Here is a 26,238-nt window from a genome sequence, read left to right as displayed (position 1 = left end):
CAATAAGTCAGTATGAGCCAGAGTAAGCAGACACAACACACAAGACATTGAGACACCACCCCACTGCCACTCCCACCCAAAGATTTCAGATGATGGAATTATCAGATAACAGATTCTAAAATCACTATGTATTCAATATTTTTTTTAAAGAAGGCTTTTAAAATGAGTAAGGAATGAGACTATCAAAAATGGCCAGGCATTTGTCCTCAGGAGTTTGTGGGAGCACAGGAGAGCTATTTGACCCCTGTACATTTGGCTCTTCCATTCTGGTGGGAAAAACAGATTTCTTTACAGAATCAAATTATGCTGGCAATAAAAATTCAAGTGCTTCCAGGAGCCAGAGAGGAAATATGAGCAGTGCATTGGGCAGGCAGAACATAGGCTGTATCTAAAGAGGGAGCCTCTTCTCAGCCCCTGCAGATTGTTGATCTATATACAAGAAGAGAGTCCAGGTATTGCCAGATATTCCCATTTTCCCAAAAAAAGGCATAAATCCAGATGTCAATGAGCTGTACATGTTGGCTACTGTGGTAGGCATCGGGTTTTTGTCACCTAATAGCAATTGACCTCTCTTCTAAAATATTATGGTGTTATGATCCCCCTTTGGGGACAACACCTTTCTCCTAGTCTCAGTCCAGTTTCTCAGAGATGGTGTTGATTCCACCTCTGGCTGCAGGGCTGGGCATGTGGCTCAAGCTCAGCCAATCAGAGCAGTCTCCTGGGCCACAATAATTGGCTGAGGAATGGGCTTGTGACCCACCCAGAGAAAATGAGAAGCAGTGAGGCCATTGGGGGAAGCTTAGGAAAAAGACTCTTATCCTTCCCTATGGAATTCAAAGCTGAGAAGATGTAAGGGCTGGAGCTTCGGCCGCCTTTTTGTGACCATTATACAGAGATTCTGTCTAATGTTGGATCCACATGGTTCAAAGAATCCCTGAGAGCTGGAGAGAGGCCAAGGCCTCATGAAATCATCTGAGCCTGAACCCAGAGGTTCCCTCTAGACTTTTCATTTTTGGTAACCAGTGAATTTGCATTCATGCTGAAGACAATTTGAATAGGTTTCTCTGTCACTCCACAGAAAGAGGCCTCTCCCTTCAGCAACTAATTAAAAGTCTTAACACACTGGGAAAACCAGGCAAACATATCTGAGGGCTGACCATGGACCTTCAGTCTGCGGTCTCAGCACCTGGCCACCCCTCTCCTTCTGTACTCCTTTCCCTAACTTCTCTGATGACTCATCTTCTAGCCTCCATTCCCACTGCTCCTTCCTTGGACAATCCTCTTCTCTCCCTGCTCTGCCTCCGGAAATCCTACTGTTCCCTCAAAACTCAAGTCAAATGGTTCCTTTTTTCTTAGCGCTTTCCTGACAACCCCACCCTAAGCCCTACCCGAGGCAGAAGAAGATACCTCTTGTTCCATCCCCAGGCCCCTCTGATCCCCCCGATGAACACTCAGCCCTTCTGCTGAGGATCCTAATTACGCAGCCACGTTCCTGTCTCCCCTGCTTCTTGACCGTGATCCAAATTCAGACCCAGATTAGAAGGGATGATATTTGAGGCTTAAGTTTCAAAAAACAATCAGTTCTTAGGAGAAGTCAGAAAACATGGTGAAAGATGAGGATTTGGGTCAGGGATTCGAAAGAAAAGAACAGTTGTTCCGCGGAAAAGAGAGGGTCTATGTGGAGTGCAGTGAGGAAGGAGGAAACACTGGACATATTTAGACCAAACGAAATGATTCAGAGGAAACCTGAGAAGAAATGTCTAGAGAGGCATGAGGTTGATCTGACTGGAAAGGAATACAAAAAATGTGTGACGGGAATGACCCAAAACAACAACGACAAAATGCCCAAAATAGGTGCACTGTTCATGTGAGAAAAGAATGCAGACAGCAGCAAGACGCTGAGCAACCTCCAGAAAACAAGAGAGAAGGTGACAAAGGATGAGGTCATCTCAAACCAGATAAACTGGGAGGCTTTCTATGGATTGAAAGGGGTTTTTCAAAAGCTAGGGCTCATGTTGGCTTGCCCCGGATGGAAACTCAGGGCACCGAGGCCTTCTGGAATTTTCTGTTCAACAGACAGACACAGGGAGGGTCCCAGGAGGCCAGGCAGTGGCTAGATGTACCAAAAGAGCTACCATGGGTCAAAGGTCAAAACAAGCAAGGTGTCAGTTTATGAGCCACCCCAGGCAAGCACTGTCTCGCTTTTTACTTCTAAGGACCATGGGACCTTGTCCACAATTCCCATGCCTCCAACCCTGGGACCAGTTCTTTCTTCATGTGATAAAATACCTAAGCCGGACAGTAGCCAATCACAGCGGCCTTTAACCTTTGTTGGGGACATACCTGGTTGAGGCTCTGAGCCCTCTTCCCAGAAAAATGCACACAGCCTCAGACACAACAAAGTTTCCTTCCCGTTTAAGCAGCTTATACCCGCCCTGGGGCCCATCTCTTGAACAATAGTTCCTAAACTCATTCACTTAATCAAAAAAACATTTATTGAGTGCCAGCTACCTGGTACCTGCCAGGTACTGCTGCCGGGTACTGCTCCGGACACCAAGGATACAGGGATTCTCGCCTCATGGAGTGGACCTTCCAGTTTGTATCTGAGCCCTCAAATGATCAGAATGTCTGGCGAAGCGGCCCGGGAATTCAGTGATTCTGACATGGGGCCAGAATTAGGACCTGTCGTCCCAAAGAGCCCCAGCTCAAACACCCCTTCTGTAAGGAGAGAGGGGAGGAGTGTATTGAAAGCATGTGCTCTAACTGGGAAGCTCATAGCCTGCTGAGGGAGTGTAGAGGGTACCTGCACTTTGGAAAAATGTTTGGCAGAATCTCATAAAGCCGGACGTATGTGTGACCCAGAAATTCTACTCCTAGATATATACCCAAGAGATATGTGCACATGTGCAGACCAAAAGGCATACACAACGGCCCCCAATTATCCCTGGTGTTCACACCTCTGTGTCCCCTCCCCTTGAGAGTAGGCAGGACTGTACCTTATTTCTAATCAGTAGATGCTGCAAAGGTGATGGGCATGTCATTTCTGTGATTATGTTACAGAAGATTGTAACTTCCATCTTGCCTGGAGACTCTCTCTATGGACTCTCACTGGCTCTGATGAAGCAAGCCACCTTATGGAGAGGCCCACATGGCAAGAAACAGTGCAGGATCTCTGGCTAACAGGCAGCAAGGAGGTGAGGCCCTCAGACTAACTAACAACCCTCAGGAAACTGTATCCTGCCAACCACCACATGAACTGGAAAGAGGATCCTTCCCCAGCTGAGCCTCAGATGAGACCCCAGCCCTGGCCACCTCCCTCATTGCAGCCTGGGAGAGACCCTGAGCAGAGAACCCAGCTAAGCAGTGCCCAGATTCGTGACCCACAGAAATTGTGACATAAGTGTGTGTTTTTTGGATCCGTTAAGTTTGCCATAATTTGTTCTGCAGGAATAGATAACAGAGTGTAATGCAATGCAGCAGTGAGAATGAATGAACCACAGCTACATCAGACAACATGGTCGAACCTCACATACTTGAGTGAAAGAAACCAGGCAGCAAATGGAATCTGTAAGATTCCATTTCCATGAAGCTCAAAACCAAGCAGAACTAATCTATGATTGGAAGTCAGACAAGCGGGAGGGGGTAACCAGAATGAGCACAGGGAGTCTTCTCGGAGGGGCGGGGTGGGTGGTGATGTTCTGCTTCTTGTTCTGGGTTCTGGTTAGGGTGGGTGCATACACTTTGTGATAATTCTTCAAGTGTACGCTTATCAGTTGTGCTGTTTTCGAGATGTATATTATGTTTTGAAAACAAAACTTTACAAAAAAGAAAATATGCTGGAGTCCAACAGCCAGGGTTCGAATCTTGGACCTATCACTTACAAGATTTGTAACTGGGAAAGTTACTTGACTTTTCTGGGCCCGCTTCTGTGAAATGTGTTGGGCCAAGAATTAAATAAAACAGTGCATGGCATAGCGGCTGGTACCTAACAAGCCTCAGTAAATATTAGCTAGTTTCGTTAACCTCATTCATAGTGGTTCATTGTTAATCCCCCCCAAAAAAGTACTGGAGGTTGATTTGCCTGGATGCCTGGAAGTCGAATATATGGAGTTCTCTTGCACGTGCCACGCCACAGAGACCAGCTGGATTCTCAGAATCCCTCTAGCAGCGATCAGGGGAGCTCAGCCTGCCTCTGACACCCACACCCAGAAAGGTCCCTGGGCAACAAGCAAGATGATATGCGAGTGTTCAGAGGTCAAGTTTGCTCTGGGTTGGGACTGAGATGATGCAAATCAAAGCTCTCCCCAGGATGGCTGTGATCGGGTTCAGATGGTGCTGTCCTCCCACATCATCAAGAAAGCAACAAAAACAAGCAAACAGACAGACAGCAACGCGGACATTCACAGAAGGAGTCTGTGGTACCGGGCACAGTTTACTACTTCACACATATTAACCCATTTGGTCTTTACAGTCAATGTTGCTATTACCTCCATTTTACAGGTGAGAGAAGTGAGGTACAGACAGAATAAAACAAACAAACAAACGAAACCAGGCCGATCAGAGGTGGGATCAGCAGCCTTCATCTGCAGCTTTCAAACAGAACATACAGACTGACCTCCCTGGCAAAGCTTTTTTTCTGTTTTTTTGTTTGTTTTTTTTAGAGAGAGTGGTTTTTTGGTTTTGTTTTAAGTTTTTTAATTAATTAATTTATTTATTTTTGGCTGTGTTGGGTCTTCGTTTCTGTGCGAGGGCTTTCTCCAGGTGTGGCAAGCGGGGGTCATTCTTCATCGCGGTGCACAGGCCTCTCACTATCGCGGCCTCTCTTGTTGCAGAGCACAAGCTCCAGACGCGCAGGCTCAGTAGCTGTGGCTCACGGGACTAGTTGCTCCGCAGCATGTGGGATCCTCCAAGACAAGGGCTCGAACCCACGTCCCCTGCATTGGCAGGCAGATTCTCAACCACTGTGCCACCAGGGAAGCCCCATGGCAGAGCTCTGATTTGCAAGAGATGAACATCCCAACCAGCCTTGTCTCTATCTGAGAAAACACCTGGGTGACTTCTCATTTTCTGACAGGGGAAGGGGGTGAGCACGGCCGCAGAAGGCCTCAGTGACCAGCTGTGATTTTGTGGTTTGAATTTATTTTTGTAAACCTGTGTGTGTGTGTGTGTGTGTGTGTGTGTGTGTGTGTATAAAAACCTGCATTTCCTTAGCCCATAGCGTCAGGTTAGTAATGGACTGTGGAGCCTCCAGTGGCCCTTTGCTCTCCCATCTGACACCTACTCAACAGCTTAGCTACTTCCTGATCTTCGAGCGCTCTCTCTCTCTTTTACTCTCCCTTTCTCCTTTTCCAGCTCTTTCCCTGGCTCTCTCTTACCCCTTAAAGGCTGGGCAAGCTCCCTACGTCTTCCAGGCGGGAGGCCAGCATTCATTTCTTGTTGGAATGCAGGGGACAACAAGCAGATCTGGGGAGGGGGCACAGTGGATGGGCTCTGCCGGTCAAGGACAGCCCAGGGAAGGTAACTGCGGCCCAATGAGATTTTATGGGGCAGAGGTCCTGCAGGAAAGAAGCCCAGTGGGTGGCAGGAGAGGTCCCTGGCAAGCCCCAGCTACCCCCTCCTGGCCTCAGCTCCCTCCCCCTCTTGCTGCAGGCACTGCCCAAACTTCAGGACAGCCGGAAGCCCAGATTGTTCAGGGCTGAGGGAAAGCAGGTGGTGAGCATGGGTGTCTCGTGGCTGTGACACCTGTCACCTGTGGTCCCCGGGGAAAATACCTTCCCATCACAGTCATCTAGATTGAAATCCTGTTCTGGCTGTGTCACCTTGGTCACACACCTCCATGTCTCTTGAGCCCTATTTTCCTGTTCCAGTGGGAGTGACGTGATAGAAATAACACCCGTCACGACACTTTTGGGCGCTTCTCTGCAGAGCTCCGAGGTCCAGGTGTTTCACACACACCTACTGCCCCAGGTTATGCTGAGGATTAAATGAGATGATCCACAGGAAGGACTGGGACAGAGCCCTGCGGGTGGCAAGCCCGGAGTTAACATCACTCGCTCCAGTATTAGGAGGACAGCTGGGAATGACAAAGCTGGGACCTGGACCCAGGCCTTTCAGACACCAGCATCCTGATGTTGATGGAGATACAGTACAGCCTTGGTAGCCACCCAGAGCTCAAGAAGATTGATTGATTACAGGCATCACCAAGGAGCCCATATAAACTAGAAATCTCTTTTTTTTTTTGGCCATGCCTTGTGGCTTGCGGGATCTTAATTTCCCCACCAGGGATTGAACCCGGGCCATGGCAGTGAAAGCACCAAGTCCGAACCAGTGGACCGCCAGGGAATTCCCCAGGTGCAGTATTTTGAACACCCCACCATCGCAAAGGACAACTCTCACTCAGCCCAGGACATGCTATGTTAAAGCCATGAGTTATTGGGGTATTTTAGTTTCTGTTTTTGAAATTTAAGTGGATGACATGGAACTGGGTTTTAAGACTTTCACACACCCTTTGAGATGACTGTGGCATCCTGTGGGGAGCGGCAGGATCCAATCAAGATTTGGCAATTTCTGCTCCAGTGAGCCTGAATGTCAGCTTTGTTCTCCGTTTAGTATTTCCTCATCCAGAGATGGACTAATGGCAACATATGCTCTCCCAAGCCTATCAGGGGGCCAAGGGCGGCTCCGACTCCAGGCTGGCCTGCATGGGCTCCGTAGGGTCTGGCTGGCAATGAGCAGGGTTGCGTTCTGTGCTCATGTTGATGACATTGAAGACAAGCATGGAGATAGGGGTGGGGCTGGCGAGGGCCAAGGCTACAGAAGCCTAGGTCCTGGGGTAAGGACAGTTCAGCTCAGCAGCTCAAGAGTAGGAGGCAAGGCTGTGGGCGGGTGGCAAGGGCTGCCCCTGTTCATTCACTCATTCGTTCATTCAGGCACTGTTCTAGGTACTGGTCATACAGCAGTGAACAAAAGAGAAAAAAATCCCTGCCCTCATGGAGCTTAAGTTGGGGGCAGGGGGGAGTTGGGAGTGGGGAGACTGACAACAAATAAGAGAAGGAAACTAAATAAATAGCATGTTAGAGGAGTGGTAAGATGAAGGGAAGAGCAATAGAGTGAGGTGTTTGTTTTGTTATTCATGTTTTTTTGGGGGGTGTTTTTTGTTTTGTTTTGTTTTTTTGGGTGGCATCATGGGGCTTGCAGGATCGACCAGGGATCGAGCCGGGCAGTGAAAGCACTGATTCCTAAACACTGGACCGCCAGGGAATTCCAAGACCCTTTTAAATAGGGTGATATTTGAGTAAAAATCTGAAGGAGCTGAAGGAGATCCCTGGGGGAAGTGCCTGGTAGGGAGAAGAAACAGTAACTGCAAAGGCCCTGAGGCAGAAATGTGCCTGGAGAGTTGAGCCTGACCCTCTCTGTTCCTCTGAAGTTACCACTCAGGGCCCCGGCCTCTGTGGTCACTCCTCATACATTCCTAAGGTCTTTCTGGTCGAAGGGAACTAACCCAGGCACAACCTTCCAGGCTGACTGAGGGCCTGGAAGAGATTTCTAGGGACAAGTGCTGGGAGGGCTCTGCGATTCAACTGCAGGGTTGAAAAAGTCCTGAGGTTTTGCCAAGCTTTTAACAAATGCACAAGGAATTTGCAAGAATGCAACAAATTCATTCCTGGACCATGCTCCAGAGTTGCCTAATCAGAATCTCTGAGGTCTGTGCCAGGGAATGTGCATTTCTAAGAGCCTCTAAGCATGTGGGAGCATCTTTACCATATATTCCATCCCATATCTATTTCCATGATTTTTCTCTCTTATATCATCTTCTAATTGGCTAGAGTGGAGTCTTCCATCTTTCATCTTTCTCAGATGAATATTTTGAGTTTGTCTTGGGGCACCTTGTCCGTCATTGCCTGCCAGGGAAATGAGGCATTCTGTAGGTAGTCAGCGGGGCTGTTCTGCTCCCAGACAGAAGGGGCTGATTTGAAAAAGGTGACATGGGGTGAGGGGAGATAGTTGGCATTTGCATGTCTTCTCCACACGCTCCATCCCCCCAGCCCCGTGCCCATGGGGAGTGCGGGGGGGTTTCTTAAGGATCTGATCCAGGTCAACACTGGGGCCACCGTCTGACCTTGTAGGGACTCAGGTGATGTTTGTAGAAGTAAAGAACACATGAATGAATAAACACGAGTTTTGACAGGGAAGGACAGGAACAGTAAGGCTGTGGGCTTGTAAATACCCTTTTCCTAGCACGTGGGAGAATCTTCCATTCTTTCAGAAGTGTTCCTTCCACCCCATCCATCTCCCATCTCCACCCCCACCCCCAGAAGTGATGGTCCCCCCCAGCTTACTCTGTTTTCTCCTCCACAACAGAGAGAACTAGAGTTTCGGGTGGGACGGGGGGTACTAACCTCCAAGCTTCTCGTGGTTCAGCTCCATTACCCTCCCACGCCTGACCACCCCCTCCTCAACGCACCGAACCTAGAGCTAAGGTCAGTAGGAAGGATTCTTGAGTCTGCTCCTTCCCCGCTGTAAGACTTGGAGCTACTTCTGTGAACACTGAGCCTGTTTCTCCATCCTCTAGCGGGCAGGTCGGGGAGGGCTCGCGCGCTGCAGCGGGCTGTAATTGGCCGGGTGCTCCCAGCGCACCTCCCCCTCATCCTTGGGCGCCGCGCACGCCACGCCCCTCCCCAGCTCGGCCGTCAGAATGGCGTTGCCGTGGCGACGTTTGTAAAAAGGCCGGGCGGGCGCGCGGGCTGCGGGCTGTCGCCTGGAGACTCCGCGGGAGGGCAGCAGAGCGGAGGTCAGGGCTCTCGGCGGAGGACGAGGCGTGGGCTTCTTCCTCTGGCCAGGTGAGAGCGGCGCGCGAGGAGGCGGCGGGCGGAAACCTGGGCCGGAGGAGGCCAGCCCTGCGAGGTCAAGGGCGTTGGGGTAGGCAGGGGACCCGGCGCCAGCCGAGTCCGAACTCTCTGATCCAGGCTCGGGTCGCCAGGAGCACCCCAGAAAAGGTGCCCCAACACCAGCCATTCCTTCCTAAGTGCAGCCCCTACCTCGCCCGCCAAGGGAGGCGGCACGGGAGCTTTAAGCCTCTCCTGGGCACCAGCTCTTGGATGTCCTGTGGGTATAGCTGGGATTAAGAGAGGAACCCCTGTTTCCCCTGATTTATGGACAACACCCACCCAATGGTCAGAGACACACACACACACACACACCCGCCCCTTACCTGAACTCCCCTTCTTTAAGGAACTTTGAGGCCACTGTAAACCTCAAAAGAAAGTTTGCTCCTATAGCCCAATTCTGAGCCATCCAAAGTGGTCGGGGGAACGCAGATGACTGAAGCCCTTTTGCTCTTTCCTGTGGATGGTGCTCCATGGCACTGAGTAAGAACGAATTCACAGAGCTCCACACATTCAAATTACTTTGACAGTGTTTTCACGCAAGGAAGTGATGCACAGGTCAAAATGAAGGTGGAGAAATATTGTCCAATCCAAAAGCTAAAGAGATAGAATTTAGGTTTTCCAAGGAGTCATCTAAGCTAGATACTGACAGGAAAAATGAAAGGTAGTTACTATCAAAGCTTCCTAGCCAGCTGGCTGTACTGACTTGCTTTGAGGTGTCCTTTGTATTTTCATTCACTCAGCAAGTGTTTCCCAAGCACCTACTATGTGTCAGGTTCTGCCCCCCCACCGCCCCCTGCCCTGGAGAAGGGGTAATGCACAGAACTGGCAGGAACTGCAAAGGGTCTGACATTTGACCCTGTTTGAAAGTTAGTAAGTTAGCCTGCCCAGCTTATAGTTCCTGGCAGAAGACAAGAGACTCCTGGGCCAGAAACAAAGAACTTGATTACTCACAGCACAGCTGACATAACAGGCAGCAGAGCTGCATATGCACATTGGTTCCTGTTGCCCTGAAAGTCCCTCGGGGTGGTGCAGAGCAGCCAGTGTGGATGCTGTGCGCACAGTGGGTCTGTGTCCCAGGTAAGGAACTCCAAACTCAGGAAACTGCAATCTTTGAAAGGGGCTGCTAGCAAACCTGCCCAACTTTTGCCCCAGAAGGAGCCGTTATCTTTATTAGAAACATTACCTCTATCCTCCCAGGCTGTTTGCCATACAAGCATCCTCGGAAAGTGAGTGCAGGACAAAATCTTTCAATGCCTTTGCTCTGAAGATGGGTACAAACACAAAATACCCATGAAGAATCGCTTCTGAACAAACTGAACACAGTCCTGGTTTTCCAGGAACATATATCTTAGTGAAAGAGAAACCAACAGCAAGCATAACTAAAGAAAGGAACAAGAACATGTCAGAGAATGATAAGTACAAGGAAGGAAACACAGCAGGGGAAAACTAGCAGGGGAATAACATGACTGACGGTGCCTTTAGCCAGAGTGGTCAGTCAGGTGGTTGCCCCGAGGGGGGATGTCTGAGCAGAGAGAAGACCCCAGCCTTGGGGACGTCTGGGGTGAGAGCTAAAAAACAAATATGCACATGATCCAAGTTTAAGTTTTAGATTAGTGGCGTTTCCTGTGGTTTTCCTGCAGAAGAGACATTTCTTGGAAGTTTCCATTTTAGCTTAATTAGACTTGAATGTGTTGCGTGCTAACATGGTCCTCTGCAATTGAAGATTAATAACTGAAGGCAGCAGAGCATGGTTCTTTGGGAAGAGGAAATGTCTTTTCCCCTGTATACATGACAGCGAACTTAATCAAATGTATTTCTCATTATCTGAAAGCATCAATATTTGTGGGACATCCACAGGCCTCAAAGTTTACAAATATAAACTATCCTGCTTATTTTTAGTTCTCTTACCCCCAGGTAGGGTCTTGTCTTCCTTTCAGAGGATAGAATGCTGGTTTCAAGGACTTTCTTTTACTACATGTCCCAAGTGTCAGCAGACAGTGCAATTCCCCCACCCCTACTCTGCCCCACCAGCAGCAATGGAGGTTTGTACACTGGTTACATGCAAAGGCTCAGAGTTGTCACACACTTACTATTGTGTGACCTTAACTTCTCTGAGTCTCAGTTTCCTCATTTGTAAAGAGGGACAATACTGACACCTGCCTCGCAAGGTGGTTCTGAGGATGAAAAGAGGCCATGTGTGTAAAAGGATAGCCCAGTGCCTGGCACTTAGTAGGGATTCAGTGATGGAATGATGATGGAGATGTTGATGGAAAGCAGAGCCAGACCGGAGACCCTCTACGGTCAGACCTAGATGATTTTTGTTTTTATCCACAGTCTAACAACTTCACACTTCAGTGACCTTTCAGTTGAAAAGAGACTTTGGGGACTTTCTTGGTGGCTCAGCGGTTAAGAATCTGCCTGCCAATGCAGGGGACACGGGTTCGAGCCCTGGTCCAGGAAGATCCCACATGCCTCGGAGCAACTAAGCCAGTGCACCACAACTACTGAGCCTGCACTCTAGAGCCTGCGAGCCACAACTAGGGCCCGTGTGCCGCAACTACTGAGCCCACGTGCTCCAACTACTGAAGCCTGCACACCTAGAGCCCATGCTCCACAACAGGAGAAGCCACCACAATGAGAAGCCTGCGCACTGTGAGGAAGAGTAGCCTCCTCTCGCCGCAACTAGAGAAAGCCCACATGCAGCAACGAAGACCCAACAGAGCCAAAAAAAAAAAAAGGAAAAAAAAGAAAAGAGACTATCTTTGACATGGCACTGAGATGGATCAGAATTCAAATATCATGTGAATTATCATCAACATCTTGGAACCAGCTGAAGTCACTGAAATTTTTATGTTTTAAAACACATGTATATATGGGCTTCCCTGGTGGCACAGTGGTTGAGAGTCTGCCTGCCGATGCAGGGGACACAGGTTCGTGCCCGGTCTGGGAGGATCCCACATGCCGCGGAGCGGCTGGGCCCGTGAGCCATGGCCTCTGAGCCTGTGCATCCGGAGCCTGTGCTCCGCAACGGGAGAGGCCACAACAGTGAGAGGCCCGCGTACCGCAAAAAAAAATAAAAATAAAAATAATAAATAAATAAAAATAAAAAAAATAAAAAACATGTATAGGGCTTCCCTGGTGACGCAGTGGTTGAGAATCTGCCTTCTAATACAGGGGACATGGGTTCGAGCCCTGGTCTGGGAAGATCCCATGTGCCGCGGAGCAACTAGGCCCGTGAGCCACAACTACTGAGCCTGCGCATCTGGAGCCTGTGCTCCACAACATGAGAGGCCGCGATAGTGAGAGGCCCGTGCACCGTGATGAAGAGTGGCCCCCGCTTGCCACAACTAGAGAAAGCCCTCACACAGAAACGAAGACCCAACACAGCCAAAAATAAATAAATAAAATTTAAAAACATGTATAGGATTTACTTTGAAATGCATTAAAATATAAAATGTATAGATGGGTAGATATGTGATAAAGCAAATATAGCAAAATGTTGATTGTAGAATCTGGGTGGTGGTTCTATAGAAGTTCACCATCCACTTCTTTCAACTTTTCTGTGTGTTTGACGTTTTCATAATAAAATGCCAGCAAAAGATACGTACAGAGTCTTGACCGTACAGTCAAGCTATAATCTTGATATTTTGTCTTTGGAAATCATTTTTTTTTCAAAATAAATATATGAAGGAATGCGGTGACTTAAAAAGAAAGTATCTTCTAATGCCCATTTCCTTGATGACTGACTCTTCCACACGTTAAGAAGCTCTGTAGAAGTTGGAGTTTCTTGAGTCAAAGTTCAGAAGCCCAAGATTAATAACAGTCACAGTCACAGTAGGACAAATGGGTGTTTTGATTAGCAATCACCATTCTAGATGCTTCACATTTAATCCTCACAAAACTCTTTGGGATACAGAGTATCATTAGCCCCATTTTACAGTTGAGGAAACATTGGCATAGAGAGAGAATAAGTAACTCACTCAGAGTCACAGAGCTAGTAAGTGGTGGGTTAGTAACACTGAGTATTTGATTCTGTCAGATAACTAACCCCAAACTAAGCTTAATGGGAGGTGGAGAGCGGTTATCAGTGGAATTCATATTTGTTTGGGTTTTTTTTTTGCTATTGCTTGTTTGTGCTCTGAGTTACATAAAGGATGTCCTCTTGTGATCAGAAGCAAGCTCATCTATGCCGGCCATCACTGTTAAAAGGACAGTCTTAAAAATGTGCAGAATTCTCATTGTGATCATTGTTAAATCCAGCTATCCACTCCTACCTCTGCTGACTTCTCCTGTGGACATTATGGTGTATTCCATTCATTCTAAATATGACATTGAATAATTAGAGGACTATATTTTTCTAACAAAATTGTTTTCTGAAAACCTTTTATAGGGAAAGCAGAGAATATGAAAGCCTATCTAAAGAGTGCAGAAGGCTATTTTGTCCTGAATAAAAGCACTACGATTGGAAGGCATGAAAATTCAGACCTTGTTTTAGAGGTAAGACCTCTTCCTAGCCAGTCCCCGACCCTCCCTACCCCTCACACCACCAAAAGTCCTTACTGTTCTGTGGACTCCAGTCTCTTGTAAAGCACAGCCTCTGGCTAACAGTCCCAGCCTTCCTCGGTGTGCCACCAATAACCAATCCCGGCATGTGCTGGGTCTCCCTGGCACATGTGGTAAGAATGAGCACAGTGCAAAGTGCGATGGGCCCTGTGTCCTTTGCTGACTGTGTCTGCAGTGTCCCACCCTGATGGCGCGGTTTGGAAGGTGGGCGTAGAGCTGATGCTTGACCTTCACCTGCTCCGCGTCTGGCAGCCACGGCCACCTGAAGTGCCCAGCTTGAGCAATGGCCTCTCGCCCTTTCCAGAGCTTCTGGAGACTATGGGCCCCTCAGAGCCCTCCCCCGCCCCCGTACCTCCAAGTAGTAAATCAGGGTAAGCCCTGCGCATGGCCTCAGCGCTCTCTCACTTCATTTCATTCCATTCTCTGAATTAGCTGTGGCTTGGTCCACAGTCCCAGCTCATTGACAGCCAAGGAAGTTGGAAGAAATTGTAAGTAAGGAATTATACAAACAGTGGCTTTGAGCCTTTTACCATTTTGAAAGGGATTAAAATATTGAAGCAGAAAGAGAAATGCAATGGAATCCCTTTAGGACTGTGAAAGGCAGACCACTCTCAGACTTCACTCAACAGATTTTTTTCAACTTTATTTTGAAATAATTATAGATGCACAAATAGTAGAGGGAATGGCACGAAGCATGTGTGGAGTCCTGTGCCATTTTACCACGTGTGGATTTGGGTGTGGCCCTCAGGATATAGGCGTATTCCATCATCAGACATGTCCCTTGTGATGCTCCTTTTATAGTCACAATTCCTCCTCCCACCATCGTCCCCACGCTCCGAAAACCACTAATCTGTTCTCCGTCTCTATAATTTTCATCATGTATGTATGACCTTTGTGATTGATTTTTTTTTTTTAGTCAGTGTAGTGCCCTTGACATCCATTTAGGTTATTAGCTTGTTCTTTTATTGCTGAGTAATAGTCCACGGTATGGACGTATCACCTATGTTTAACCATTCACTTTTTGAAGGACATTTTGTTTCCATTTGGGGCTATTACAAATAAATGTACTATAAACATTTGTGTACAGGTTTTTGTGTGAACATAAGTTTTTATTTCTCTGTGATAAATGCTCAGGAGTATGATTGCATGGATTAACATATGTGTTTATATATATTCGGTTTGTAAAGAAACTGCCAGTCTTATCCAGTGTTGCTGTACCATTTTTCATTTCCACCAGCAATGTATGAGACACATCCTCACCAGCAATTAGCATAAACACTGTTTTTCATTTTAGCTGTTTTAGTAAGTGTGTAGTGGTATCTCATCATAGTCTTAACTTGCATTTTCCAAATCGATAGTGATGTTAAATGTCTTTTCATGTATGTGTTTGCCTTCTGCATATCCTCTTCAGTGAAATATCTCTTCATATCTTTTAAGTGTCTCTAATGGAATTGTTTAGTTTTTTACCATTGAGTTTTGAGAATTCTTTATGTATTTTAGATATGAGTCCCTTGTCAGATAGATGGTTTGCAAATATTTTCTCCCATCCGTAGCTTGTCTTCTCATTCTCTTAGCAGAGTATTTCACAGAGCAAAAGCTTTAACTCTTGATGAAGTCCAGGTAGTTATTTTTTCTTTTATAGATCATGCTTTTAGTGTCATGTCTAAGAACATGCCACAACGTCCCTGACCCTGAGGATTTTCTCTTATGTTTTCTTCTAAGTGTTTTATAGTTTTATGTTTAAATCTATGAACCATTTTGGGTTCACTGTCGTTTATGATGTGAGATTTAGGTCAAAGTTCATTTTTCTTGCATGTGGATATTTAGTTGTTCCAGAACCATTTGTTGAAAAGACTATCCTTTCTCCATTGAATTGCTTTTGCAAGTTTGTCAAAAATAATCTGGCCATACTTTCTATGGGGGCTACTTCTTAGTTCCCTATTATGTTTCATGGATCTATTTGTCATAATGGATCTACCATTATGAGATAGCCTTGATTACTGTCGCTATGTAAGTCTTAAATCAGGTAGTGTGATTCCTCCCACTTTTCTTTAAAGAAATTTTTTAACCTCTTCTAGTTGCTTTGCCTTTCCATTTACATTTTAGTGTAAGCCTGTCTGTATACACAAAATATCATGCTGTAATTTTGATTGGAATTGTGTTTTATCCTATATATCAATGTGAGAATAATTGATATACTCCTACATTGTCTTCCAATTCATGAACATGGTATATTTCTCCATTTATTCAGTGTCTCTCATGAGTGTTTTGTAGTTTTCAGCATACGAGTCCTGAACATGTTTTGTTAGATTTACACTTAAGTATATCTCTCTTTTTTTTTTTTGAGTGGTTGTAAATGGTATTATATTTTTAATTTTGGTGTCCACATGTTCATTGACAGTATATAGAAATACAGTTGCTTTTTGTATGCTTCTTGGTATCTTGCAACCTTAACTGCACTTTCTTATATAAGGGCTTTTGTAGATTTCTTGGGATTTTATACATAAACAATCATGTCATCTGCAAATAAGAACAATTTTATTGCTTCTTTCAGAAAAGGAGATCTGAATGCTTTTAATCTTCTTTTCCTTGCTTTATTTCCCTGGTTAAGACTTCCAGGACTCTGTTGAACAAGAGCAGTGTATAAATCCTTATATTCGCTTGTTCCTGACCTTAGGGGAAAGCAGTTACTCTTTCACCATTAAGTAGGAGGTTAGCTGTAGGGTTTTTATACATGTTCTTACCAAGTGAGAAATTTCCCCCTTTATTCCTAGTTTTCTGAGAATGTTTATTGTAAACGCAACAGATTTAAAGATAACTCCATGAACCTCCCCGTGAGATTCTCCTCCATGATATGGTCTCCCTTCAAGGACACAGAACATCTGTTCAGTGTGCAAAGTGGGAGGAAAAAGAAGAAGAAGAAGAACTGTAGTTTCTTCTTTATCCTAACAAGGCATAGATTTGGGGTCGTTTTATTTCCTGTCTGGCTAAAGTAGAGACAGAGATCTCTGTTTTGAACCTGACTATGATATTAGAAAACTGTAGTAATTTTTTAAAGCACAGGCTTTGGAGATAGACAGACCTGGGTTTGAATCTCATTAGGCTACTTTGTGGCTGAGTGACTTCAACCAAATTACTTAATCACTCTGAGCTCCTTTTCCCTGTCTGTAAACCTCTAACCTCACAGGGTTATTCTGAGGATTAAGTGAGAAATGCATATAAAGAGCCTGGCATGTGGTGCTCAGTGAATGACACAATGATCATTATTATGGTCTCCTAAAACAGAGACTGAGAAGAATCCTCAGAGGTGCACAGGGTTGAGATGAGGATCCACTGACATTAATAAGCCATTTGGAAAAGGGAACTAATGAGGACAGTTATTAACTAGACAGAAATTGAGTTGCATTCATTGTATATAAATAATTGACTGCTTACTGCTCCTCGGACTTAGCTTAAGAAATACGTCACTAGGCTTCCCTGGTGGCGAAGTGGTTGAGAGTCCGCCTGCCGATACAAGGGACACGGGTTCGTGCCCCGGTCCGGGAATATCCCACATGCCACGGAGCAGCTGGGCCCATGAGCCATGGCCGCTGAGCCAGCGTGTCCGGAGCCTGAGCTCCGCAACGGGAGAGGCCACAACAGTGAGAGGCCCATGTACCGCAAAAAAAAAAAAAAAAAAAAAATTCAGGGATTTATATTACTAAAAATCATCCTTGCAATTACCAGAGGTTACATCTAGCAAATAAAAAAGATAGTTTGTTTTATTTGCCTGGATCAATCCTAAAGAATAGGCAGTCATGCTTCTAAAGATTTCTACTCATCAGCAAGGTTGACATGTTGTTTTGACTATTGGTATCGTAGTATTTCAACATCATTTACTCTTTCCGATAATGGAAGGTAGTTACATGCTTCTTGTTTTTAAAAATTGGGAGAAAGGAAAATATAAGGAAGAAAATAAAAGTCACTTGTAATCATTTGGCTCAGGGAAAAATCAATATTGATATTTGCAGGGTTTTACCCTCCAGACTTTTTTCTATATCCTGTAAGGAGTTTGGTTCCGTAAGGCAGTAGGAAGCCTGTTTATAGCCAGGCTAGTGAGAACTGTTTATAGTCAACAGTGATAACTGTTGCTATCACTCATTCATTGCATAGTATTTACCCAGAGCCTCAGCACCGAGCCAAGTCTAGGGGTACAGTGATGGCAGAACTGGACATGGTCCCTGCCATCAGGAAGCTGCCAGGAGAGAGAGAAATAAGTCAAATGATCCCACAAAGGTGTGACTAATTCCATTCCAACGTTGGGGCTGTAAAGGAAAGGAATATGGAAGACAAGGAGGACTTAACTAGACAAAAGGAGAAGGGAATGGCATGTGCAAAGGCCCTGGGGTGGAAGAGCATATTGTGAACCCAAGGGACTGAGAGAAAACCAGGGCGTCCAGAAGTCAGAGTGGGAAGGAGGAGGGCTAAGGGACAAGTCGGCCTCCTTCATGTCACCATAAGGGTTTTGATCTTTATCTGAAAGCAGTGGGAAGAAGGCTTGAAGGATTGTAAACAAGGGGGAGACCTGCCAGTGAACATCCTGGCTGCTGTGTGCAGACGAGCCATCAGGAGCTCTATTCACAATCTCCCCTCTCCCATTTTACACAGCTCAAAAGCCTCAGCCTTGCTCATTTCACAGCTAAACCTTGCAAGTTATAATTTATATGATTTGATGTGCCTTGTAAACTGTATTTTTTAGAGTTGGATATGGCTGTTATTTAAACTCTGCTGAGAAAGGGACTCAGTTCTTCCAGAATGAAGAAACACCAAAGCCAGTGGTTGTTGGATTTTCCGCATGTTTAAGAGTGATTGTTCAACATGAACTCCTAGGCATTCTGACCCAGTGGGTTTGGGGTAAGGCCCAGGAATCTTCACATTTGTATGCTCCCCAGGTTCAGGTGGGAGGAATGGAGTCCCTGGAGTTGGTTCCAGGACCACACTTTGAGAACCCCACCATCAGTGCTCCCTCCCTCTCCCTTCTTGATCAGTAGAGCTCCTGCTTGTGTGTGTGTGTGTGTGTGTGTGTATTCTTTCAATAAACTTTGTTTTGAGGAAAAGAGAAGCGAAGGGTAAACAATGAAGGGCTGACTGACCCTACCCCCTCCCCAGGGACTCCCCCAGTCCCACCCTGGGGAAGTCCCAGGATCCCTAGAAGACTGAGCTCTAGGACAGCCCAAGTCAGTGCAGGGCTGCAGCTAGGAAGGTGGAGATGGAAGAGAAAAAGAAAGAACAGACATGACAGGGGGATGAAATGCTGGTGTCCACACCTCACCCTCGGTGGTCAGTGTCCTGCCAGGCATCTCCTTTCTCATGGGTTTAGCCATCTCTCCAGCCTGTGTCAGCCCTTCTCGCGTGGGATCTGAGGGTCGTGAAGCCAGACTGATCTCATACACATACCCCAGATCCCATCCAGCCAGATGACTCTCGTCCCTTTTCCTGGCCCCTGTCAGTTCTGGGCTGCCTCTCAGGAAAGAACCAGAGCCTACACCATAATCTTGTTTATTATTATTAAACAAGGCTGCTGGGATTCTCCTATTATTTGCATAATTTCACGGACATGCAGGTATGTCTGCTCTGTCAAAGGACACACACAGCTGTAGCTCTGATGGGCATGGCCAAATTGTCCACCAGAGGTTTCCGGATGTGGTGTCCTGCCAGCAGTGGACGCCCGTCTCCCACTCCCTCCCCAGCCTAGGGTGCTGACCCCCCATTGTATCTTCACTGATCTACGGGGTGAAGTATGGTACCTGTGTCATTTTAATTCACGTTTCTCTTATTCTAAGCGAACACCTGCATTTTGAGACATAAGGTGACAGGTGGACTCTCTGTGGGGAAATCCACGGAATGAAACAGGCCTGGGAGGGTGCACTTGCTGGCTCCCCATCTGCATCACGCTTGTCCTCCTGCCTGGGTCGTGCTCCCATCCTCCCCCCTCACCCCCACCTCACCCCTGGCTTCTCCCCAAGTGCTCCTTGCTCTGGTGGTTCACCTGTTAGGTCTCACCAGTCCTCAGGGAATGTTTTGTCCCCTGTTTGGGAACTGGCGGCTGATTTCATTGGTCAGTACCCAGCACAACAATTGATGGGACTAGTTTCTCACCAGCAGATGGAGGGCTTCCAAGAGGAAAAAGTTCAGAGGAAAGGGCTAGATCGTGATCTCATTTTTCTCATTTTTTTTTATTGTGGTAAGATATGCATAACATAAAATTTACCATCTTAACCACTTTTATTAAGTGTGCAGTTCAGTGGCATTAAATATATTCACACTGTTGTGCAGCCATCACCCCCATCCATCTCCAGAACTCTTTGAATCTTGCAGAACTGAAACTGCACCCATGAAACAACAACTCCCCTTGTCCCCCCATCCCAGCCCCCAGCAACCACCATTCTGCTTTCTGTCTCTATGACCTTGGCTACTCTGGGTATCTCATATAAGTAGAATCATAACAGTATTTGTCTTTTCATGACTGGCTTCTTTCACTGAGTATAATATCCTTTCACTGAGTATAATGTCCATGTTCATCCATGCTGTAGCATGTGTCCGAATTTCCTTCCTTTTTTAAGGCTGAATAATATTCCATTGTGTGGATTCACCACATTTTGTTTATTCATTCATCTACTGATGGACACTTGGGTTGTTTCCACCTTTTGGCTGTTGCAAACAATGCTATGAACATGGGTGTATAAATATCTCTTCAAGCCCCTGCTTTCAGTTCTTTGGGATATATACCCAAAAGTAGACTTGCTGGATCATATGATAATTTTATTTTTAATTGTTTGAGGAACTGCCATGCTGTTTTCCATAGTGGCTGCACCAAGTTACATTCTCACAACAGGGCACAAGGGTTCCACTTTCCCTGCGTCCTCACCAACACTTGTTATTTCCCTTTTTTTTATAGTAGCCATTCTGATGGATGTGAGATGAAAGAAAGATCATAATCTTTTGAATAGCATACATAATGCAAACAGCTACAGCATACATTTATGGACTACTTACTGTATCTCACATGGCTTTATACATCATCTATGTATGTTCTGTATATATATTTATAGAATTATATCCACAAAACAAATCCTGTGTGGGTGAGAACTACTATTATCGTTATTATCCTCATTTGATGACATGGACATGGGACTCAGAAAGGTTAAGGAACTGGCCCAAATCACACAGCTAGTCGGGGGAGGTGGGGCTGAGTTTCAGACTGAGCTGACTCAAGCTTCTAAAAACAGAAGCTTCACTTTTTGAGTGTAAATTTAGCTTTGGGAACATCTAATATCTAAATTGGAAATTCTCAGTTAACTGAGATAACAAGATAATTGACTAAGCTAGGGAAATTCCACCCTGTGGAATGGAGAATGGGGGTTGTCAGTGAAATGTGAGATCAATGTTCTCGTGATCCTCATTCATGCAACAGACTGAGGTGGTGCCATCTAGGGGGCGATTTGGGTAAAGAGGAAACGTTGACCTGGTGCTTTCCCAGGAAGAGGAGCATTGGGGCTGTTAAGTGGGGGCCCAGCAAGAAACACCACTTATCTCTCCAATCCAGCCAGAGTAAGTTCTCTGCTTATAAGGACTGGTGGAGTTCAATTAGTCCCACCTGGATAACCCAGGATAGTCTCCCACTTTTTAAAAAATTTTTTAAAAGTTTTTGGCTGGGTTTGGTTTTCGTTGCTGAGCACAGGCTTTCTCTAGTTGCAGCGAGCGAGGGTTACTCTTTGTTGCGGTGCACGGGCTTCTCATTGCAGTAGCTTCTCTTGTTGTGGAGCACGGGCTCTAGGCATGCAGATTCAGTAGTTGTGGCACGTGGGCTCAGTAGTTGTGGCTCGTGGGCTCTTGAGCGCAAGCTCAGTAGTTGTGGCACGCGGGCTTCGTTGCTCCATGGCATGTGGGATCTTCCCGGACCAGGGCTCGAACCCGTGTCCCCTGCATTGGCAGGCGGATTCTTAACCACTGCAACACCAGGGAAGTCCTTAGTCTCCCTCTTTTAAGAGCACTGATTAGTAACCTTGACATCGGCACAGTCCCTTTGGCCACGTCATGGAGCATATTCCCAGGTTCTGGGGATCAGGGCATGGGCATCTTTGGGAGACCATTCTGCCCACCACATTAATACTACCACCTGACTGGACCGTTGCTTTGGGACTGGTCTGAGAGCTTTCTGGAAGTATCAGTAGGATCAATGCCACAGGCCATGGAGAAAGATGGCTGGATGAGCTGGCAGGTGATAATCCCGTTACCAAGAGGGCAGGAAGCAGGACTGGTTGAGTGAGCACCTCAACATCCCGGAAGCAGCCAGGCAGTTTGGGGCCTGGAGATGAACCAGGGGTTGGAAATACACACCTGCGAATCCAGGGGGTGGTACAGTGGCCCCAGCCCATGGACAGAGTGTGGAAGAAACGGACATCTGCGGGGAGAGGAGCCCGGCGTGGAGACCTGGAAGCAGTCAGAGAGGTGAGGGAGCCAGAGAGCTGCTGCCAGGCTGAGGGTATTCATCACAGAGACAGCTTGCTTTGTGCCAGGTACTGTTCTGGGCACTCTCGAGTGTATTAACTCATTTCATCCTTAGGGGGTTAATGTTGTTTGCCCCACTTTACAGATGAGGGCGTTGAGGCACAGATAGGCTGAGTATCCTGCCTGAGGTCACAGAGGGAGGCTGGGGCACTGGGCACCACGCTCGGGCAGTCTGATTTCAGGACCAGCCTCTCCTGAGGCCTTGCCGGTCCACAGGGCTCTCCCGGGGAGACCGGGGAGGAAGGATCCAGCTGACGGGGAAGCAGAGAAGCTTCTTCTTTCCTTCCAATCCCAGACCCGTCGTCTCACCAGCGCCTGGCCGTTTCCTCATATCCTTATTCTTTTGAAAACCCCATTTTTTTTTTTACTATTTCTGCACTACATCCCTTTCTGGAGGCAGTGGGGGGATGGGGCTGGGGGATGGGATAGCCTAGAACCAAAAGGTTAAAAGAAATAGATAAAACACACACACACACACACACACACACACACACACAAGTTAATTTCAAAAATGTTATCCCACTCCTTAGAACATGTCATCAAGCAGTACCTTTTGTCAATCCTACGAAGCCCAGCTTATCAAACTCATTTTTGCTGCTCAGGGAGCAACCAAAGAGAAGCAAAGAACCATGCCCCAGGCTGCACAGCTGGAAGGTAGCAGAGGTGGGACTTGAACTCAAGGCTTTCTAACTCCAGAGCCCATCCTCTTGCTCATAATAGAGAACATTTCCCATTTGCCCTATGTTCTCTTCTAAGTGCTTTAGTATGTATTATATCATTTATACGTCACCAGTAGCTTATAAGACTGTCCTTTTGTTACCTTACAGATGAGGAAGCTGAGGTATCACTTGCCCAAGGTCACCCTTCTAGGAAGTAGGAGAGCTGGACTCGAGCCCAGTCTAATAACCACCACGTTGCCCTGCTCCCCCAACCCCTGAACCATCAGGCCACGTGCCTCTCTCTGACAACTGTATCTCATGTCACAGGGAGGCCGAGAGCCCGAGGAGGCCCCCGAGGGCAATGGCAGTGGGTTGAGGACCCAGCGGGAGAGGACCCTCTTGAAGCCATTTGACAATAAAGGAAAGGAAGGGGGAAGGGGCGGCGTTTCCAGGCCGAGGGGGTGGTGAGCACGTTCACAGGTTAGACGGAAGTTACACTGTCAAGGTGAGGATGCAGAAGAGGAGATGGTTGAGGAGAGGGACCAGACCAGGGTGGGATGAAGGCAGGACCACCCGGAGGCCCTTGGCAGCTAAGAGAAGCCTTGAAGGTCCCATCTAGGAGCTTCTCCAAGCCTGGGAAGTCCAGGTCCTGGCAGGGAGCTGAAGGCACATTCACAGGGGTGTGGAGTGATGGAGGGGAGTTTCCTGAAGGGACTCCATAGGGAGTGGGCAGGGCTCAGAGAAACCACAAAGGATAGTGCAGGGCCCAGAGCTAGTATGAGTGAGGACTGTTCCCACCCCCAGAGCTGAGGGGTGAGGGGCAGGGGCATTTCCTGGGACCCGGAGACCCTGAGGGCTGGGTAGAGTCCTCTGAGGGAAGCTGTGTGGCCCCAGAGAATGGAAGCCAGGGGAGTAAGTACCCCAAGCTCTCTCCCTGCTCTGATCTCTAACCCCCCCATTGGCCAAACCCAACCAGAAACCAGACACAAGGAGCCCATCAGCCCATGGATGTAGCCGCACAGGTGGGCCTGCTGGGCAGAGGGCGCCGTGTAAAGGGATGGAGGAGGGTCGGGAGAAGCAGACGGAGGATGCAGGCAGGTGCAGGAGATGAAGACCTAGGAGACTGTTGTCAAAGTAGAATGAAAAGCCTGAGAGCAGGGACCTGCTGGCTGGGGGGCCCAAAGGGCACTGGGCCAGCCTCAGGACAGAAGTGTGAGGGTGGCAGGAGGGTTTGGGGGCCGGGATGGACTTGAAGGAGCTGGTGAGCTTGAGCAGGGCCCAGGCTGGGTGAGCATAGGGCATTACCCATAGGGAGCAAACAGGGAGCAAAGGCTACGTGACTCAAGGAGAGGACGAGACAGAGGATAAGGAAGGCCGGGAGTGGGAGGTTATGGTCTGAGATGGGGCTTCCCAGTGCCAGGTGATGCAAGGTTGAAACCTAGCTCCAAAGGTCGGTTCCAGGTACACGTCGAACCTCAGCGACAATGTCAGTGAACCTCAGGGCAATGTCATAACTAAGTCAGCTTCCTGAGGAGGCTTCCTTAAAGCACAGGGGTCATCAGAGCAGATGGTCATTGTTAATAGAAGTTGAAACGTCTCAATATTTTATGGACTCACTATATACTTTTTAAAGACATTTTCAATGCAGGAGCCTTAAAAAATGCACTTGTTTTGTATATTAGGTCCTGCCTGTCTCCTCTCTCATTATTAAATCACTCTCTACTCTGAAAATCACAGGGTACAAATCAAGGGTACAAGTTTTGGAATTAGACTTGGGTTCAAACCCTGACATTGCCCTGGGCCAGCATCCTGATGTTGAGTGAGTCCCTTCATCTTAGCCATTTTTAAAATCGTGGTAAAATACCTATAAAGTTTACCGTCTTAACCACTTTTAAGTGTACAGATCAGTAGTTGTAAGTTATTCACATTGTTGTGCAACCAGCCTCAGAATTTTTCATCTTGCAAAACTGAAACTGTACCCATTAAACAACAATTCCCCGTTTCCCCTTCCCCAGCTCCTGGCAACCCCCGTTCTATTTTGTTTCTATGAGCTTGACTACTTTATGTACCTCACATAGTGGAATCATACAAAATTTGCTTTTTTGTGACACTTATTTCACATCATGTCCTCACGGTTCATCCATGTTGTAGCATCTGTCAGAATTTCCTTCCTCCTACACTGAATAATATTCCACTGTATGGATGGACCACATTTTGCTTATCCAATCATCAGTCAGTGGGCACTTGGGTGGCTTCCACCTTTTGGCAATTGTGAATAATGCTACTATAAACATGAGTGTACAAATAACTCTTTAAGTTCCTGCTTTCAATTCTTTGGGGTATATACCCGGAAGTGGACTTGCTGGATCATATGATAATTTTATTCTAAATTGTTTGAGAAGCCGCTCTACTGTTTTCCATATCAGCTGCACCATTTTACATTCTCAGCGGTACATAAGTGTTCCCCTACTCTATATCCTTACCAACACTTGTTATTTTCTGTTGCTGTTTGTTTATTTTTGATAGTAGCCATCCTAATGGGTATGAGGTGGTATCTCACTGTGGTTTTGATTTGAATTTCCCTAATGACTAGTAATGTTGAGCATCTTTTTATATGCTTGTTGGACATTTATATATCTTCTTTGGAGAAATGTCTATTCCAGTTCTATGCCCATATTTGATCAAGTTATTTGGGGGTTCTTTTTTGTTGTTGTTGTTGAGTTATAGTTCTCTATATATTCTTCATATTAACCCTTTTTCAGATTTGTGATTTGCAACTATTTTCTCCCTTTCTCTAGATGGCCTTTCACCCTGTTTATTGTGTCCTTTGATTCACAGAAGTTTTAATTTTTGATATAGTTGAATTTATCTATTTTTACTTTTGCTGCCTATGCTTTTGGTATCATAGCCAAAAATGCATTGCCAAATCCAATGTCATAAAGCTTTCCTCCTGTGCTTTCCTCTAAAAGTTTTATAGTTTTAGACTCTGTTTAAGTCTTTGATCCACTTTGAGTTAATTTTTATACATGGTGTAAGGTAGGAGTTCAACTTAATTCTTTTGCAGTCTTTCCCAGCATCATTTGTTGAAAATACTGTTCTTTCCCCATTGAATAATCTTGGCAACCTTGTCAAAAATCATTGGACCATATATGCAAAGTTTTATTTCTGTGCTCTCTATTCTATTCTATTGGCCTATGTGCCTGACCTTATGTCAGTATCACACTGTTTTGATTACTGTACCTTTGTATGCAGTAAGTTTTGAAATCAGGAAGTGTGAGACCTCCAGCTTTGCTTTTCTTTCTCAAGATTATTTTGGCTATTTGGGGTCCACTGAGATTCCATATGAATTTTAGGATGGATTTTTCTATTTCTGCAAAAACTGCTGTTGGGATTTTGAATCTGTAGATCCTGCTGTGTAGTAATGACATCTTCACAATATTAAGTCTTCCAACCCACGAATACAGGGTGTCTTTCCATTTATTTGTGTCTTTAATTTCTTTCAGCAGCACTTTGTAGTTTTCAGTGTACACATCTTTTACCACCTTGGTTAAATTTATCCCAAAATATGTTATTCATTT

At 46.4% G+C, this 26,238-nt stretch overlaps 2 protein-coding genes and 1 pseudogene across 3 annotated transcripts in view; 2 read left to right on the top strand and 1 right to left on the bottom strand.

Moving 5' to 3' along the window:
- Positions 1–5,739, top strand: part of LOC308620098 (forkhead-associated domain-containing protein 1-like) — a gene marked incomplete at both ends in the record, with an annotated part of 39,456 nt that extends 33,717 nt beyond the window's left edge. The window contains one exon of the mRNA XM_081239427.1: positions 5,650–5,739. Within this exon, the coding sequence (XP_081095553.1) occupies positions 5,650–5,739 (90 nt within the window). The remainder of the gene's footprint in view (positions 1–5,649) is intronic.
- Positions 1–26,238, bottom strand: part of LOC308620770 (centrosomal protein of 78 kDa-like) — a 1,829,729-nt pseudogene that overhangs the window by 750,022 nt on the left and 1,053,469 nt on the right. The window lies entirely within an intron of this gene.
- The window catches only part of LOC308620097 (forkhead-associated domain-containing protein 1-like), a gene marked incomplete at its 3' end in the record, with an annotated part of 105,821 nt that continues 92,865 nt past the window's right edge, over positions 13,283–26,238 (top strand). The window contains 1 exon segment of the mRNA XM_081239426.1: positions 13,283–13,385. Within this exon segment, the coding sequence (XP_081095552.1) occupies positions 13,293–13,385 (93 nt within the window). The 5' untranslated portion in view covers positions 13,283–13,292.

The sequence above is a fragment of the Mesoplodon bidens genome, assembly GCF_964165515.1.
Source record: "Mesoplodon bidens genome assembly, chromosome: 7".
NCBI lineage: Eukaryota > Metazoa > Chordata > Mammalia > Artiodactyla > Ziphiidae > Mesoplodon > Mesoplodon bidens.
This window is presented reverse-complemented; position numbering and strand designations above follow the sequence as displayed.